The sequence below is a fragment of the Panulirus ornatus genome, chromosome 48 (assembly GCF_036320965.1).
Source record: "Panulirus ornatus isolate Po-2019 chromosome 48, ASM3632096v1, whole genome shotgun sequence".
Classification (NCBI taxonomy): domain Eukaryota; kingdom Metazoa; phylum Arthropoda; class Malacostraca; order Decapoda; family Palinuridae; genus Panulirus; species Panulirus ornatus.
Window position 1 is genome coordinate 23789462 of NC_092271.1, and position 20466 is coordinate 23809927.

At 39.2% G+C, this 20466-nt stretch overlaps 1 protein-coding gene across 2 annotated transcripts in view; it reads left to right on the forward strand.

The window, feature by feature from the left end:
* Positions 1 to 20466, forward strand: part of LOC139763839 (uncharacterized) — a 65229-nt gene that overhangs the window by 14573 nt on the left and 30190 nt on the right. For both annotated transcript variants that reach the window (XM_071690168.1, XM_071690167.1), the window contains exons 4-5: positions 13684 to 14499; positions 19604 to 19825. In XM_071690168.1, coding sequence (XP_071546269.1) covers positions 13684 to 14499; positions 19604 to 19825 — 1038 coding nt within the window. The remainder of the gene's footprint in view (positions 1 to 13683; positions 14500 to 19603; positions 19826 to 20466) is intronic.

Consider the following 20466-nt stretch of genomic DNA (forward strand, 5'->3'; position numbering starts at 1 on the left):
GTCGAGAAAGGTTTATTTAGTACATATACAGTGAGCAATCAGAAAACTAAACAGGGCCTCAGTAGATGTAAATTTATTGGAAGTGAGGAAAAGTATATTTGTAAATGTGAATTATACATCTGTGAGTACTAGACTGAAAGAGTGCTGTTATGGATATAGTTAAGTAAATAGGTGGCTATGATCAAGAGACAAAAATAACTGTAAAAGTCTGTATTTTTTTTTTATTTCTTATTATTGTATACTTGCTCATCCTTTTTTACTTGCAACTTGTGAATCAAGCTACAGTTTTTCAAATGAAAAAAGAAAATGTTCGTAGTATTGATATTATTTAGTAAATCTGAATTACATTGATTTGTGTATTTATATAATTACAGCATTCAAACTGACATGATGGATGAATGGAATGCGGTGACTAAAGATATGGGTTGATGCAGACAGCAAACATAGATTTCAAAAAATTTATTACAGTAGAGAATGTCCAAGAGGTACCCATTATTCAATACAAATAAGTAATTACAAAAAATATGTCACTATAGTCACCTTGGAAACTTGAGAATTAAGTGAACAAACTTCATAAAAAAGAATAGCAGAAGGTGAGAGTAAATAAAACTAGACAAATGGGTGAGGAATGGGAGGTTTTCAGGAAAGCAGTGCTTATGTATGCAAGAGAAGTATGTGGTCCCAGTGAGGTAGAAAGAGTAGTGAAGGGATGATTAAGTTGTTATTGAAAGCAATGAAGGAATGCAAATAATTGGGAGAAATATAAGTGAGTGGCAAAAGGTCAAGAGAAAGGTGCTGGGACTGAAAAATAGGGCTAATGAGAGTCAATGTGAGAGAGTATTGGCAATTTTCAGGGAGAACAAGAAAACCAGTGGGAGGATCAGTGAAGGTAGAAGATGGGAAAGAGGTAATAGGTCAGGAACAGGAGATGGAATGAGTATTTTAAGAAATATCTGAATATGTTAGATGATAGGATGGCAGATGTGTTGTGTTTGGGTTGGATAGGTAAGTGGAGAGAGAGTCATGGTTAGTGGTTTGGTGAAAAGAGGTGATGGAAGTGTGGCAAAGGCAGGTGGAGTGGATGGTATTGCATTTGATTTTCTCTAGAAAGGAAGTGACTGTGTCGTTGAGTAGTATTTGTGATGTATACATAGCTCATGGTTAAGCGTTTGAGCATTGGAAGAATGCCATTATAGTGCTACTGTATAAAGACAAAGGAGACAGATGTTTAAATCTTAAGAGCCTTGTCTGACAGAAAAATGATATGGGTTTATGCTTTTTCTATTGTCATTTTTGTAAGAAAGTTAGAACAGAAAATTTCATTAGTAAGTTTGAATTTATTGATAGTTGTACATACAAAATTATCTCAGATTAAGTATATATCATTATTATTGATATGCTGTGCATGATTTACATTTTATAACGTGTTGTTTTATATTAAACTGGATAATATTGGAATACCATAATAACCAGAGACTCAAGGTTGATCAGACAACCTGAGGATGTTTATTTTCATTGCAAAAGTTTAAACTCATTAATGATAATTTCATATGAAATTGTCTTTAGCTTTGAGCTTTGGATTTCATATCAAAACTACTACTACTGTAGCAAGTAGTCTTTGATTACTTTGATTGTACTGGGGTCAGATATCTTTAACCCTTAAACTGCATATTTCATCAGCAATGATGCCTTCCTAATAAGAAAAAAAAATTCTGTTGGAATATCTTTGCATCGTAAGTTATTGAAAAAAATGCCTAAAAAGTAGGACAAAGTCCTCTTTATTGGTGTGGGAGGGTGTTGAGTGAATAGGGATGGCCCTGGCTGTTGGGGTGGATTCTCCTTATTTATTTATTGTAAGTATGCAGTAATTACCACCCTGCGTGTCGTAGAAGGCGACTAAAAGGGAAGGGAGTGGGGGGCTGTAAATCTTCCCCTCTCTTTTTTTTTTTCCCCCAAAGGAAGGAACAGAGAAGGGGGCCGGGTGAGGATATTCCCTCAGAGGCCCAGTCCTCTGTTCTTAACACTACCTCGCTGAGGCGGGAAGTGGCGAATAGTATGAAAGAAAAGAAAGATGAACTTTCACACCATGGTCCTGTAGAACATGATGTTAAAGTCCTCTCATATGGAGACAATCTTTTAATCACATCACAGTACCATAATAGTACACTAGGAACAACAAACATGTAATATTACATCATACATTTGGAATAGTGGTTCACCGAGAAGTGAATGCATGTATTTCCACAGAAGGTTTCAGTAACCCTTTTAACCCTAGAAAAACATGATTCCATCATTCACCATCACCTGAGTGGACAATTGCTCCCCTCAATTAAACTCCAACCATTCTGGCCATTACACATATGATATTCATCCCCATAACACACATCTTCACAAATGCCCTCAGAACACTTATCAGTACCAGATTTGGACAAGAAAAAAAATTCTGATAGTTTCCTTTATGGACTCCCGTGGTCTAGTGGTTAGCATTCCTGACCATGACACATACATGGGCCGCTCAGGGTCGAGCGCATATGTTCAAATCCTAGTTGCGGCAGTCAGTCCACAGTCAACCCAGCTGTTCATCAATTTCTCTGAGTTAGTCAAAAAAATGGATATCTGGCTTAGGCTAGGGTATATGGGATGGCCTTGAAGAGGGCCTCAGCTGCCCATGCCATCTTAGCTAACATGAAAAAAAAGTTCATCTGCCCCACTATAAACTATTTCACCAGTGTGTTCATCCACCCTTTCAAAAGCAAATCTTAACAAAGCCCTGAAATGCAAAAAATAGAGTATTAAGACCAGTCCTAAGCCACCCAGCAACCACAGACACTTAACACCTACACACAAAACAAAGATCCTCACAATAAAATCCCGCCGCAGTATGATCTGCACTTAAATTTTTGAAATAGCACTAAACCCCACAAATGCAAAGGACTTCATAGCTAACCACAAGCCTCAGGTAGCAATAAAAAGATTGCCCCTGCTTCATGCTTCAACAATATGTACTCACAGCATAGAACTGTAACAAAACGTAGACACCGAATGACCCCAGAGGCACAAACAACCGTCCTTTTAACATAGTTTTGAGCATCATCCCTCCAAGCTTATACCCATCTGAAACCAAACTCCCCAGACATATAGGAGCTGTACATTCTCATGTATGCACTGTACACCATCCATCTGCACAACATTACTAACACTGATTCAACATTTGACAAGCCCCCTAATACCCAAGGTGATGGCTAGCTTCCTGAATGTTGTGGGAGGTCTAAAGAAGGGGCTTTTGGGGAAGGAAGGTAAGATACAGTGACTGTGAGATTTTTTCGGGTGTGATTTTGTTATGCATACAATTAAGCAAAGTAAACGCAGAATTTTTTTCAGGTGCAATTTCATACATTCCCTATCATTTACGTTTTTACATTTAAATTTTCTTTATCATATTTGTCTCTTTACATATTGTTTACTCTGACACAATGTTGTTTACATGAATAAATGAAAAAAATAGCCAGATTAAAAAAAAAAATTGAACACTAATATGAGAAAGTTCCTTTTATTCTGAAAATGACCACAACAGTCAACATGTAATTCGGTTTCCTGCTATGACGGTGCAGTTACACTATCTTTGATGATATATGGCTGACTGTAATGTGTGATACTTTTTCCAGCTGTGTTGTTAGGTTGCTTATAGGATGCTTATTACATTCTATGGAGAAGAGATGAAATCATACATTTACTTGGAATTCAGCTGAAGGCAAGAACAATTAAACCTTATATGAAGCACAAATCAGTGTTTGATGATTCTTCACATGATGCACAGAGCAGTGTAAGGGTTACTCTTTTTTTTTTTTTTATATATTAGCTGAGAAAACGTAATTTTCCAAAATAAGGAACAGAGAAGGGGGCCAAGTGAGGATATTCCCTCTAAGGCTCTAGCCTCTTTTGTTAACGCTACCTCGCTAACGTGGGAAATGATGTATGTTTGGAAAAAAATGTATATATATATTATCCCTGGGGATAGGGGAGAAAGAATACTTCCCACGTATTCCCTGCGTGTCGTAGAAGGTGACTAAAAGGGGAGGGAGCGGGGGGCTGGAAATCCTCCCCTCTCATTATTTTTTTTTTTTTTTAATTTTCCAAAAGAAGGAACAGAGAAGGGGGCCAGGTGAGGATATTCCCTCAAAGACCCAGTTCTCTGTTCTTAACGCTACCTCGCTAATGCGGGAAATGGCGAATAGTTTGAAAGAAAGAAAATATATATGTACATAATTCATACTGTCTGCCCTTATTCATTCCCGTCGCCACCCTGCCACACATGAAATGACAACCCCCTCCCTCCATATGTGCGCGAGGTAGCGCTAGAAAAAGACAACAAAGGCCACATTCGTTCACACTCAGTCTGTAGCTGTCATGTATAATGCACCGAAACCATATATATATATATATATATATATATATATATATATATATATATATATATATATATATATTTTTTTTTTCATACTATTCGCTATTTCCCGCGATAGCGAGGTAGCGTTAAGAACAGAGGACTGGGCCTTTGAGGGAATATCCTCACCTGGCCCTCTTCTCTGTTCCTTCTTTTGGGAAAAAAAAAAAAAAAAAAAAAAAAAAAAATATATATATATATATATATATATATATATATATATATATATATATATATTGGAAAGGATCACAATTTTGCGCGTGATCAAGATATTCCTACGAGTCCACGGGGAAAATGAAACACGAAAAGTTCCCAAGTGCACTTTCGTGTAATAATCACATCAGGGGAGACACAAGAGAGGAATATAACAGTCAGTTGATATACATCAAAGATACGAAGCTAGGACGTCAATGTATATCAACTGACTGTTATATTCCTCTCGTGTCTCCCCTGATGATGTGATTATTACACGAAAGTGCACTTGGGAACTTTTTGTGTTTCATTTTCCCCATGGACTCGTAGGAATATATATATATATATATATATATATATATATATATATATATATATATATATATATATATATATATATATATATATATATATATTATTTATTTATTTATTATACTTTGTTGCTGTCTCCCGCGTTTGCGAGGTAGCGCAAGGAAACAGACGAAAGAAATGGCCCAACCCCCCCCCCCCATACACATGTATATACATACGTCCACACACGCAAATATACATACCTACACAGCTTTCCATGGTTTACCCCAGACGCTTCATATGCCCTGCTTCAATCCACTGACAGCACGTCAACCCCGGTATACCACATCGCTCCAATTCACTCTATTCCTTGCCCTCCTTTCACCCTCCTGCATGTTCAGGCCCCGATCATACAAAATCTTTTTCACTCCATCTTTCCACCTCCAATTTGGTCTCCCTCTTCTCCTTGTTCCCTCCACCTCCGACACATATATCCTCTTGGTCAATCTTTCCTCACTCATCCTCTCCATGTGCCCAAACCACTTCAAAACACCCTCTTCTGCTCTCTCAACCACGCTCTTTTTATTTCCACACATCTCTCTTACCCTTACGTTACTCACTCGATCAAACCACCTCACACCACACATTGTCCTCAAACATCTCATTTCCAGCACATCCATCCTCCTGCGCACAACTCTATCCATAGCCCACGCCTCGCAACCATACAACATTGTTGGAACCACTATTCCTTCAAACATACCCATTTTTGCTTTCCGAGATAATGTTCTCGACTTCCACACATTCTTCAAGGCCCCCAGGATTTTCGCCCCCTCCCCCACCCTATGATCCACACACATATATATATATATATATATATATATATATATATATATATATATATATACACACACACACACACACACACACACACACACACACACACAACACACACACACACATATAAACACCCATACATGCACATATACATACATATACGTATCAACGTGTACATACATATACATACACAGACACATACATATAAACACATGTATATATTCCCTAGCCTAAGCCAGGTGCCCTATTTGTTGACCAACCACTGGGGGAGGATGAACAGCTAGATTGACTGTGGATCGACTGCCACAACCAGGATTTGAACCTATGCACTTGATCCGGGTAGCCTGTGACAGTCAGCATTGCTAACTGTTATACCATGGAGGTGACACATATTGTTAAGAAAATACACAGAAGTATAACTGAAGGTGTGTGGAGGATAGAAAGGTAGCAGGAGAGATGGATAGCTGAGATAAGAGAATTGATTAAAGGTAAATATTTTTCAGAGAAGGATGTCAAGAGGAGTGATTTAAGATTACCTATAATGGCAATGGAAGCATTTTATGGTGTGAATGGAAACATTGACCAAATGAGGATTGACTATTGTGATACCTCCCCATCTTTGAACAGTGAGGCTGTGGAATTTTCTTCCTTTTGTCTTATGCCTATAACCCATGTATGGTCAGATATTTAAGTGCATTCTCAGCAAGGCACTTTTCAAAAACTAAAAAGATAACCTAATTTTTGTCCTACCATGTTCCTGCATGGACTTTATAGTGCAGTTGTAATTTCATTGGAAGTCATAATTTTTGTAAATAAAAGATAGCAGATCGTTAGCAAGCTTATAAGGCTAACCAAGACTCAGCCAAACCCTCCAATCTCGAATTTACAAGTGTTACATGGATTCTCTATCATGAGAAATATGGGAAGAGATACAGAAATATTTTTTTCAGTGCCGGCAGGTTCTTGGCATAAGTAGTATGGCATAAAGATAAGCTGCCTAAAGAGAGGCCATGTTAACAAGGAAGGAATATAACAATTCTTTTTTGAAGGTGTTGCTTTTTTATACATTTGTATGTTAAGAATTGATTGGTGATTGATAGCCTCTGAGTTAAGTGTCTAAGCATCATTGTAACATGAAATACATTCTTTACATTTCTATGATGCAGAATTGTGGATAAATATTAAAACTTCAGGGAGAAAAAATATCGACCCTTAAGCAGTGGGGTAAATCCAAACTTCCCTCACAATTTTTTTTTTTTTTTTTTTTTTTTTTTTTTTTTTTTTTTATACTTTGTCGCTGTCTCCCGCGTTTGCGAGGTAGCGCAAGGAAACAGACGAAAGAAATGGCCCAACCCCCATACACACGTACATACACACGTCCACACACGCAAATATACATACCTACACAGCTTTCCATGGTTTACCCCAGACGCTTCACATGCCTTGATTCAATCCACTGACAGCACGTCAACCCCTGTATACCACATCGCTCCAATTCACTCTATTTCTTGCCCTCCTTTCACCCTCCTGCATGTTCAGGCCCCGATCACACAAAATCTTTTTCACTCCATCTTTCCACCTCCAATTTGGTCTCCCTCTTCTCCTCGTTCCCTCCACCTCCGACACATATATTCTTTTGGTCAATCTTTCCTCACTCATTCTCTCCATGTGCCCGAACCATTTCAAAACACCCTCTTCTGCTCTCTCAACCACGCTCTTTTTATTTCCACACATCTCTCTTACCCTTACGTTACTTACTCGATCAAACCACCTCACACCACACATTGTCCTCAAACATCTCATTTCCAGCACATCCATCCTCCTGCGCACAACTCTATCCATAGCCCACGCCTCGCAACCATACAACATTGTTGGAACCACTATTCCTTCAAACATACCCATTTTTGCTTTCCGAGATAATGTTCTCGACTTCCACACATTTTTCAAGGCTCCCAAAATTTTCGCCCCCTCCCCCACCCTATGATCCACTTCCGCTTCCATGGTTCCATCCGCTGACAGATCCACTCCCAGATATCTAAAACACTTCACTTCCTCCAGTTTTTCTCCATTCAAACTCACCTCCCAATTGACTTGACCCTCAACCCTACTGTACCTAATAACCTTGCTCTTATTCACATTTACTCTTAACTTTCTTCTTCCACACACTTTACCAAACTCAGTCACCAGCTTCTGCAGTTTCTCACATGAATCAGCCACCAGCGCTGTATCATCAGCGAACAACAACTGACTCACTTCCCAAGCTCTCTCATCCCCAACAGACTTCATACTTGCCCCTCTTTCCAGGACTCTTGCATTTACCTCCCTAACAACCCCATCCATAAACAAATTAAACAACCATGGAGACATCACACACCCCTGCCGCAAACCTACATTCACTGAGAACCAATCACTTTCCTCTCTTCCTACACGTACACATGCCTTACATCCTCGATAAAAACTTTTCACTGCTTCTAACAACTTGCCTCCCACACCATATATTCTTAATACCTTCCACAGAGCATCTCTATCAACTCTATCATATGCCTTCTCCAGATCCATAAATGCTACATACAAATCCATTTGCTTTTCTAAGTATTTCTCACATACATTCTTCAAAGCAAACACCTGATCCACACATCCTCTACCACTTCTGAAACCGCACTGCTCTTCCCCAATCTGATGCTCTGTACATGCCTTCACCCTCTCAATCAATACCCTCCCATATAATTTACCAGGAATACTCAACAAACTTATACCTCTGTAATTTGAGCACTCACTCTTATCCCCTTTGCCTTTGTACAATGGCACTATGCACGCATTCCGCCAATCCTCAGGCACCTCACCATGAGTCATACATACATTAAATAACCTTACCAACCAGTCAACAATACAGTCACCCCCTTTTTTAATAAATTCCACTGCAATACCATCCAAACCTGCTGCCTTGCCGGCTTTCATCTTCCGCAAAGCTTTTACTACCTCTTCTCTGTTTACCAAATCATTTTCCCCAACCCTCTCACTTTGCACACCACCTCGACCAAAACACCCTATATCTGCCACTCTGTCATCAGACAATGTCCACACAAATAAAAGAAAAATAAGAGGTTTTTCTCTATGAATTGATAATTCAGCATGCAGAAGTAAAAGAAAATACACATAGACTTCTATCAACAAATGGATGCATTCCATGACTTCACTTTGTTCTTGGAAGATTCGTTATGAGGGTTAGATATATTATAGGAGATACAGCATAAGGATGCATTTCAGGGCTTAAGAGGAGGAGGTTGCAATATGAAAACATTATTAAAGAATAACAAAATTAAGTTCAAGTTGCCTAATTACATGAAATATGCAGAAAACAATACATTTTGAAAATCCCAAAAGATACAAAACTAAAAGGACATTCACCACATACTTTTACCCTAGCAAATGCTCTTGTATCTACCCTCTTTATGATCTGCAGAAATTTTTTTTTTTTTTTCTTTTTTTTATTATACTTTGTCGCTGTCTCCCGCGTTTGCGAGGTAGCGCAAGGAAACAGACGAAAGAAATGGCCCAACCCCCCCCATACACATGTATATACATACATCCACACACGCAAATATACATACCTACACAGCCCTTCTGTTTCCCATTTTAGAAAGTTAATACAAGGAGGGGAGGATTTCTGGCCCCCCGCTCCCGTCCCCTCTAGTCGCTTTCTACGACACGCGAGGAATACGTGGGAAGTATTCTTTCACCCCTATCCCCAATGTATTTCTGCAGAAATACATTGCATAATCTCTTCTATGTAACTAGACATATACCAAGTATGAGGGTGGTTGAGATGCAGGTGCTGCAGTCCTATCTATACTTGCCTCTTTCCATATCATTCTCAGTTACTTATATCTTCACATTTTACCTGTTATTAAATCTCCTCACCAGCTCATATGTGTGATGATAAGTGTTCCTTTTTATCACTTGGGTCATCCATAATTAATGCATTTTCCATGGGGTCATTGTACACACAACTGGATAAGTCAGCAGTTGTGCACCTACAATAGGTACCTGGCTTAGGCTGGAATGTGTGTGTGCATGCATGTGTATGTGTGTGTTAGTGTGTGTGTGTGTGCATACAATGGAGAAAAGACATGGTATATATATACAAGGTTGAGAGATGGAGAAATACGTGTAAAACTCTCCATGTAAAACACAATGATGGTGTTTTAAGGGTACTAAGGAGAGCTGAATTGTTTTCCATGCCTGTTTGGGTCTGGAGCAGGTAGAGTGTGTTTAAGGTAACCGGTAGTGAAAGTGGCAGCAGAGGGAACTAAGAGTGCTGAAGATGGACAAGGGGGCTAAAGTCCTGGCTGTGGGAAGGACATATGAGATGAGAGTTTCGTGTTTTATAGAGCAAAGTAGGTATTTCTGAAGGTCTAGTAGTCCTGAGAGTGTTGTATGTATGTGAGTCCAGTACCTTGAATGCAAGAGAAAGGAAGGGGGTGGACATGTTAGAAATGAAATCCCTGTGCAGGATTTGTGGTGTGAGGGAGGTTGATTGTGTAAGAAATATGAACAAAAGAGAGAGGTATGGTAGTAAGTGCAATATGATTGAGAGGGCTGACCAGGATGTGCTGAGATGGCATGGGCTCAGAAGATGAATAATGATAGAATGACTGTCTATGAAGACCTTTCTTAAGGGAAGGAAGGGACTGTCTATGAAGACTTGTGTTAAGGGATGGAAGGGACTGTCTATGAAGGCCTGTGTTGAGGGAGTGAGAGGGAGGGGAGGCCTTGAAGAAGAAGGAAAGATAGAGTGAGGGAAGTGGGCTGAATGAGAAGATATTCAGTGGTGATGGTACACCATGGAATGTTCTGTTGGGCTTGACTGTGGATGACAGGCTGTGGTTTTGGTACACTATACATGACAACTAGAGTGTAGATGGAGGGAAAAGACGCCATTGTTTATTTCTGACACTACTTCACAAATGTGCGAGGCAAAATAGGTATTAAAATGAATATTAATCTTGGTTATGACTTGAAAAGAGTTGATTAGATTTCCATTAAATTGACACTTGTTTTCTGTCGTTAGAAGAGCTGAATGATGTAAGACCAGTTTGAAGTTTGCTTGAATTAAGGTTTTTGAACAATTTTTGAACACTTCAACAAACAGACATTTTCTTCAGCAAGGAAGTTGTCAAGGACAGCAATCCATTCTGACATTGAGAAAACTCAGCTTCTTCAGTTTAATGCAGCCTAAGTAGAGAAAATGCCTATCCCCAACCCAAATCTGCAGGGAAGAGGATTCACTTTGGCGAAAGGAATTAGAACACGAGATTTTCTTACAGCAACAGATAGCTAGATCATTTTGAAACAGCTGAACATCATGTTCCATTTAATGAATGGAGAGGGGATTGCCATTCCAACAGAACTGACCTGAGTGGCTTTAAAATGGACTTTACTATATATCTTGAATAATTTTCATCATGGATGAGACTGGGCTGTTTTTCCTTCTACTAACAGATCATTTTTTGGAATTTAAGGGGAGACAAGCAACTGGAAAAGTAGAGCAAGGAATGTGTAACTATTGTGATTTGCATCACTGTGGACAACTCGAAAAATATACTTCTTTTTGTGATCAGGAACTCAAAGAAGCATTTAAATCCGAGAAAAAAGAAATAGACGCTAGAAAGATCGACACAGAAATTTCATTTTACAAGTTATATCCAGAACATTTCATGGCATGACTATAAAAGCTCCATATGTAGCATTTCAAACAGACTGTGTTATGATGGACAACAAAGGGCACATTCAAGAAGCCAGTTGGATGACTTTGGCTGTTTTGAAGCTCTACATAAGTCAGATTTCAAGGCAATTTCCGAAAATTTTTCTTATCACTGAGCTCTGTGTGTCTAATTTCTTCTTCTACCACAAACATCTTCAAAAGGAATAAAGGGTCTATTTCTGCTTGCTTTCCTTGCTTCCTCCTTGTAACTGCTGTCACCATTTTTGCCTTCTGGAAGGGAGGATAAAATTGGTAAATTATCCATCTGCTAAACCCCTTTGTCTGGGTGAATTTTCCAAACGATACTTAAAATTAAAATGTAATGTTAACACGTCATGACCTGGTTAAAGATTTTAGTGATAAAGCTGTTGATTAATTGAGGTGTGCCCAAAATGTATATGTTCCTCTTGATTAACACTGTTTTCTGGGGGTATATATCTCTGGACAATGGTAGTCTTTCTTAAACCATATCTGAATGCTGATCCCTTCTGAATTTCTGAGGTTTGGAATGTGATTAAAGAATACACAGTTTTAATCATGTAAGAGCAGTTGTGATTAATGATTTGATCACAGATGACCCCTTCTTTGCATTACCTGCATTCTTTAGGATATATATCTTTACAGATATCCATTAACCTCTCATTGCTGTGGCCCCATGATACACAGTACTTCATTACTGTGTTGCCTGCATAGCATGGCAGTCACTCACGAGATTGCTTTGTGTAAAATAATTGTTCATTTGTTACTGGGGTTTATTCTTTAACTTGTAAACTTACCTTGGTGGTAACATGGAAAGTCTAATCAGCCTCTACAGAAACTTTATACAAGTGTATCGCAGCATCTAAAGAATCAAATGGCATAAGATCGATACTTAAGCTTGGATACTGCCTGAGTTAAGCACCTTGCAAAACAGTTTAATATGATTCATAAATTGTAAATGATATCACCTTATGCCATGGAACTAGATACAGAAACTTTTGATATTTTCCAAACTCTTGTATCTCCCATTCTTATTTCTTCCCAGTAACTGTGCTCCAATGTAGGTGACGGATGTTCCATGGAATATCCTACTGATTTTTTGTTTTGCTGTGCTAAAGAATGCACCACTAGGTGATTTGTTACATCTAATTCACCTTTCTTTATATGTTTATTCACTCTCTCTTTGTAAAGCAAGAGAGAAATAAATGAGTAAATATGCTTCTCTTCTTTTTAGACTGTATAGGTCAAATTTTTTCAGTTATACTTGATAATTGAATTCTACTCCTCAGTTTTAATTGTAAAATGTTTTTGACGTCTTTCCAGCTACTTACTTTTGCTTTGCTTCATTGATGGCCACAGAAGATAGCAATATTCAGCTTTGCTATACTTTATATATATTTTTCTTTTCTTTCATACTATTCGCCATTTCCCGCATTAGCGAGGTAGCAACTTTATATATATATATATATAAAGAGAACAAATATATACACATGTACATATTCATACATGCTGCCTTCATCCATTCCCACCACCACCCCCCACACATAAAATGGTACCTCACTCCCCCCATGTGCAAGCAAGGTAGCGCTAGGAAAAGACAACAAAGGCCACATTCATCCACTCAGACTCTAGCTGTTATGTGTAATGCACTGAAACCACAGATCCCTTTCCACATCCAGGCCCCACAAAACTCTCCATGGTTTACCCCAGACGCTTCACATGCCCTGGTTCAATCCATTATTCATTATTATACTTGGTTTCCATTTCCCATGTTAGCAAGGTAGCGCCAGGAAACAGATGAAGAAAGACCCATCCAATCACATACACATAAATGTATGTATACATGCACGCACACATACATGTACATATATACACTTATACATATTCGTACTTGCTCGCCTTTATCCATACCCTGTGCCACCCTGTCCCACAGGAAACAATGAACACTCATTATCAGCTTTTGTAGCAAAAGATCTCATAATCACACTGTGCATTCATTGATTTGATTGTGCAGTTTTCTTGTGCTGGTCTTCAGATTTAGAGAAAAATGTTAAAACTAATGCTATGTAAAGTGTATCATTTAGTTAATATGTGTCAGTGCTTGTTTTTGTTGGGTATTCAAGTAGTATTTCTGGTGTGAAATGGTCAGCCTATATTTTAATGTTTTATATTTTTACAGTCAGTCCGAAGAGGTTAAGTGGCACAGTGCCAGTTTCTACACCAGTGTCTTCATCCACAACTCATAGTAAAGGGCGCTGGGGAGGTTGGCTTGGAGGTTCACTCAACTCCCACCGAGGGCGGAGTGAAGTTTCTAGCCAGCGTGCCAACTCCAGTCCTCTCCATACTTCTGAACTTAGAAGCTCTGGCTTTGACATGACCAAACTATACCCTGAATTGTCAGCAAAGCTAGGCCTTACAAAACAAAATCCCAATGACAACACAAATACCCATAAAAATGGCATTACTCTCAGAGAAAATTTTACCTCAGGCCCCTTAAAGAAACTTGAAACTGTGAAAGATGACTCTAGAATTAAGGTCGTTTCCACTGGCCAGATTTTTAACAATACAAAAGGACTAATAGCAGCCAAACTTGGCAATGGAGTTCAAACTAGCAAATCTAGTAGTGTTAAGCCATCAAAACCAAAGCCCAAGTGTGGTGATAGAGGGCAGAGAAGAGGGAGCCACAGTCGGACAAGTGAACGAATTGAAGCTGTCTCTTCTGGAGCATTACACACTTCCACCGTCGGGCTCGGATCATCTCCTAGCAAGGGACCAAGCTTATCTGCCAGCTTTAGGAGTTCTAGTACTATGAACAACATCAGAAATAACAGCAGCAGTGGTAACACTAGTAGCATATTGGAGGAACAGCTTCGAGGAGGAATAAGTCAACGACAAGTTGTGGCTTTGACGTCGCCAACGTCAGGCTTGCACCATACTAGGTTACCACCTCCAACAGTCACCAGACAAGTTCCAGTGTCTGCTCCTCTCACTATAAGTAAGTAATTTGCTGGTACATGTTATCTCTTTTGTGCCTGCTGCAAGCCTTCTGCATACTAAAATCATCCTTAATACATAAGGCTCGGGGACTTTGTTCCTTATTTTGAAATACTGCATCCTATGTTTCATATAAGATTAGAAAAAGAATAATAGAAGAGTGAGATGGATGAATATCAGGGAACAGAAGTAGCACTGGAGAACAGACAGAAGTATTTCCAGACATAATACATTGAGGATTATTCAGATTTATTATTTTACATTTTATAAGAGTGTTGTTTAGGTGTAATTGATTGAAGGTATTCATAAGCATTACTTTTACATCTTTGTTTCCTGAATGATATTGAAAGTCCACAAATATGCTAATGTTTGTATCAGTAGGGAACAGGATTGTAAGGGCAGTCTGCCTTGGATATTAAAGAGGTTTTATATGTGGTAATGGATGTGTGGATCAGGTGTTTGCTTTGAAGAATGTATGTGAGAAATACTTAGAAAAACAGATGGATATGTATCAAATGTAGCATTTATGGATCTGGAGAAGGCATATGGCAGGGTTGATAGAGATGCTTTGTGGAAGGTTTTAAGAGTATATGGTGTTGGAGTTAAGTTCTAGAAGCAGTGAAAAGTTTTTACCAAGGATGTAAGGCATATGTGCATGTAGGAAGAGAGGAGAGTGATTGATTCCCAGTGAAAGTCAGTCTGTAGCAGGGGTGTGTGTTGTCCCTATGGTTGTTTAATTTGTTTATGGATGAGATATTGAGGGTAAATGCAAGAGTTTTGGAGAGAGGGGTGAGTATGCAATCATCCCAGGCATTTTGAAATGGAATTGTACTGGAAGTTTTTGTTTCATTGTGAAGATGTTGAGTGTTTTTGGTTGTAAGGCAGCCACTGATTGTTCTGAATACACTATTTTGTATGGTTTTCAGCTTTATTATATTTACTTTTGAGATGGTGGAAAATCAGATAGGTGAGGCATAGTTTAAAGTGGAGCAGATTAATTATTTGTATAGGATGGTGAGGAATTTGTTATCTTGTCCAGATCTGGTTCCAGTTTGTTTTAAGGGCACATAGTTTGTGTTGATGTTATTACTGAGGGGAGTGAGAGTGACGCGTTGTATGTGATGCCTAGAATGGTTGGTGTTTTGCTATTTTAGAGAGACTGTTCAAAGTGACTGGAGGGTGTGTGATGGATTGAAGACTTCTGTGGGTGAACTATTGTTTCAACTGCGTAATGTAGTGCTGCATGTTTGATGTTGCTACTATGGTAATGGGATGTTGTGATGTTATTTTGAGGTTGTTTGCATATGAAGGAGAGTGAAGAGAATTTGGGTAACTGAGTTGTAAAGTTTTAAGAGTTTTAGAGGTGAAGCCTTTGTGATTGACTTTGGCATGGCAGCTGGCTATGAAATTTGCCATCACTGATGTTATTGTTTTGGATGTTGGTGTTTATTTTTTTGTAGGATTTGTTAGGAGAAAGTGTCAAATACTTAGTTGATGTCTATTCACAAGTTCTGTGCAGATGGAGGTTATGGTTGGTTGAATCTGTCTGGGATATGTTATGTACAATATGTATTTTTTTTATGCTCGTACGCCATTTCCAGTGTTAGTATGGTAGTGCTAGAAATAGAAGAAAAGATTTCATTAGCTCACATTCTTTCTGTAGCTTTCATATGTAAAGCACTGAAATCACAGCCCCTTACCCACACCTAGGCCTCCCAGACCTTTCTGGGAGTTCCCCCAGCTGCTATAGATGCCCTTGAACAGTCCATTGACAGCTTGTTATCACCTGTACACCAATTTGCTCCAGTTCACTCTTCCTGGTGCCCACCTTTCACCCTTCTGCATGTTCAGCCCTAACAACTCAAAATTTTTTCCACTCCATCCTTCCATCCTGTTTGACCTCCCCCTTTTCCTTTTCCTCCTGCTCTTCTGATACGTATATCCCCTTTGTCAAACTTTCCCCACTTATTCTCTCCACCTGTCCTTACCATTTCAGCACACCCTATTCAGCTCTCTCAACCACTTTCTTCTTATTAATACACCTCTCACTTTTACCCCTTTATTACTTAATCAATTAAACCACCTCACATCACATAATACCCTCAAACATTCCATTTCCAATACATTTACCTATCTCTGCATATTTTCATATATAGACCATGCTTCACCTCCAACACTGGGACTACTATACCTTCAGACATGCCCATTTTTGCCCTCCCAGATATTGTCCACTCATTCCTCAATGATCCCAGAACCTTTGCCCCCCTCACCTACCCATGAAGCACCTCCATTTCCATGGTTCCCTTTCCTTTGCTACTGTGACTACTCTCAGGTGTCTAAAACACATAACCTTCTTCAGGTTTTCTCTATTTGAAGTCACACCCAATTAACCTGTCTCTTTGCACTGCTAAACTTAATAACCTTGCTTTTATTCACATTTACTCTCAACTTTCTCCTTTCGCTCACACTTGTAAACTCAGACACCAACTTCAACTATTTTTCACTTGAATCTGCCACCAGCACTGTGTCTTTAGCAAGCAATAAATGACTTACCATCTATAGACTGCATACCTGCCCCACTCTCCAAGACCCCTGCATTTATGTTGCTCACCGCACCATCTATAAACATAGACAACCATGGTGATATCACACACCCTTGTTGCAGACCCACTTAAAGCCAGAACCACTCTTCCTCCTCTCTCCATATTCACACATATGCATTTTACTTTCTTAATAACAACTCCTTTTTACTTCTAATAGCTTTTCTTTCACACTAAATATTTGTCACACTATCCAAAAAGCATCTCTATCTATTTGCTGGCATATGCTTTCTCCAGAGCCATGTATGCCAAATGCAAATGTTTGCATTTCTCAGAGTATTTCTTATACACATTTTTCAAAGCAAACACCTGATCCTCTCATCCTTTACCACTCGAGAATACATATTGTTCCTCCCTAGTCTGATGCTCCATGCATTCCACCACCAGGTACATACAACAAATTTATACTTCAGTAATTGGAACACTCATCTCTGTCCCTTCAGGTGTACTGTACATGCTTTTTGCCATTCATCAAGCACTTCACCATTATCCATATGATGTTGAAAACCCTACCTAAGAAATTCAACTGCATTACCTTCCACTCCATCTGCCCTGATGGCATACACAGCCTCTTCTCTTTTCACTATACCACTTGCCATGAACCTCCCTGTCCTAGAGACACTAATATCTGCCACCCTATCGTAAAACACCAACAATCCTTCACAGCATCACCTTTACTCCTCTTCACCTTATCACTGCTTGTTACCACTTAACCCATTTGCTCCGTCCGCTGATGTTCCCATTTGTTTTTTAACACTTTTTTAACCTCCTTCCAAAACAATTTTTATCTCCATGAAGTTTGCTGATACTTGCTCATCCCATCTCTCATTTGTCCTCTTTTTCAGCCTCTGCACCATCCTCTTGACCTCCTGCTGCTTTCTCTTGTACATCTCCCAATCACTCGCACTCCTTCCCTGTAAGTACTGCCAAAACACTTCTCTTTTCTCCATCTCAAGCAACTTTATCATCCCACCACTCACTACCCTTCTCACCTGCTTACCACTAACTTTCTGCATGCCACACACTTCTCTTGCTCATGCCGGCATTGCTTTCCTAAATATCTCCCATTCCTCACTCACTCCCCAATCTCTATCATTGATGCCCATTCCCTTTGGGAACTCCCTCATGTTGGTGGCCACAGCAAAAGTCTTCATAACTGGTGAACTCCATCGCCACTATTTTGCATTTTAGCCCTCACCCTTAACAGGCCACTGGCAGAGGGCAACTCTGACAGTGTTTCCATACTCCACAAGTTTTTTTTACTCTCACTTTTTGTCATTCAATACTCAGTCTTTCCAGGTATTTCTCTACACAAGTCTCTTGTCCAGGCTCTTGTATGTTCACTACCCTCTTCTCACCCATATCATTTCCTCTTTTCTAAAAACCTTTACAAATCTTCACCCTTGCCTCCACTAGGTAATGATCATACATCCTACCTGCTGCCCCTGTCAGTACATTCATATCCAAGGTTGTCTTCTTTGCTCGCCTCTCAGTTAGTACGTAATCCAGTAATGCCCGCTTTTCATCTTTCCTTCTTTCTCAGATACACTTACATGTTTCTCTTCTGAAACCAGATATCCCAATCAATCGTTTTTTCGCACACAACTCCACAATCTATTTACTGTTTCTGTTCACCTCTTTGAATACCCCAAGTCCCTTAGTTACACCCTTAGCTGTCACATTATGATTTTCAGATTAAAATCATCCATCACTAATACCTGATCTCTTACATCAAAACTGCTGATACATTCACTCAACTGCTTCTAGAACACTCTCTCTTCTTTGTCATTTTTCTTGTGGCCAGGTGCATAGAGTTTACTTCCTTACACTTTCATACGTTCTTACAACTCCTACTTGAGCAGAAGTACTATCCTTTCCTTAGCTCTCACTATAACACTTTACCCATAAGACATTCCCAAACCATTCTTTCCCCATACCGTGAGCTTTGGGTCACCCACAGGTATAACATCCAGGGTCCTTTCCTCAGACATACTAACTGAGTCTTCAGGGAAGTTTAGTACTAACTGAGCCTTCTGGGTAAATTAGCTTGACTCCTCCTTGCTCCATCTTTTAGAAACTGAAATACAAGAAGGGTACAATTTCCTGCTCCTTTCCATCATAGTTGCCTTCTGTGACACACACACAACATATTGGCAGTATTCACTTTTCATAGTCCCTTTAGATATAGGTAGAAATTGTTTTGGCACTGTTTAATGTAACCAAGTTACTTGTTCACCATTCTGTGTTAGACAAGTCTGAATTAAGAGAGAGAAGTATGCTCAGGACAAGTATTTGTATCAGAATGTGTAGAGGAGGCAAAGTGAATTGAAGTTTATGGAGTGGAATTATTGGCATATTTTCATATTTATAGTCAGACATTTGTAGGCTATACCTTTGTGCATGGCCATAACACTCTAGCACCTACTGACACTGCTCTAATATTACTATGTGAATTTTAAGAATATGAATATTGTGATGTTCACTTCTTTTCTTGTTTATTGTCAGCATCAGCTTCGGCCTCCCCTGGTAGGAGTCTAGTCATGGCCCCCGCCACTTACCCGCCCTCTGTGGCCACTCATCAGCCTCGAGTGGTCACTCTACCTCCTAGGAGGCCTTTGCTGCCTGCAATCACCAGTACTGCTGCCGCCACTCTTCCCGAGCCTCTCTTACGGGTCCACACGCTGCGGGAAAAATATTACGCTTATAACTCCGATCTCTTTCCCTTAGGTAAATTGATGCTTAATATTCCTTGTTTGTACCAACATTTTTCTTTGTACATCATCTAACAATCAGTAGCTAATTCCAATCATTTTCTTAGCTTTACTCAATTACTTGTATGTACACTGTGAAGTTATGTCCTAAGTAAATTGCAAGAGTACTGTTTTCAGACTGCTGAACAAATCTTGCATTAACAGGTAAGTGCTCTCCAGGTGTTATGTTTGTAGAGCATTGGCACATTTAACCTTTGATATGTTATTGGCTTAGTAGAATGAGACTATTGGAATTTTCAAGATGGAATAAAAATTTTTTTTTCATAGAATTGAGGGAAATAAGTTAAAACTTAAGAGAAACACATGTAAACATTAAGCACACACCATGTTATCCAATTATGAGGCTAACACCTCACACTTGGATGATGTGGCGAGTGTGAAATGTAATTGCACATGTATTAACCAAGCCAGGTGAAAAAGCAAGGTGAATGGATGCCAGATAGTACCATGGGTTAGCCAGGTTAGCTTATGCATAAGTTTGTTACAAGGTGTGTATAGAAAGAGAAAAAGAGAGGGTACCTTTAAGTGCCTGTGACAAGATTTTGCAAATGATGGCAGGGCTCGCACAAAGTGCTTTCTACACATCTTGCCAGATGA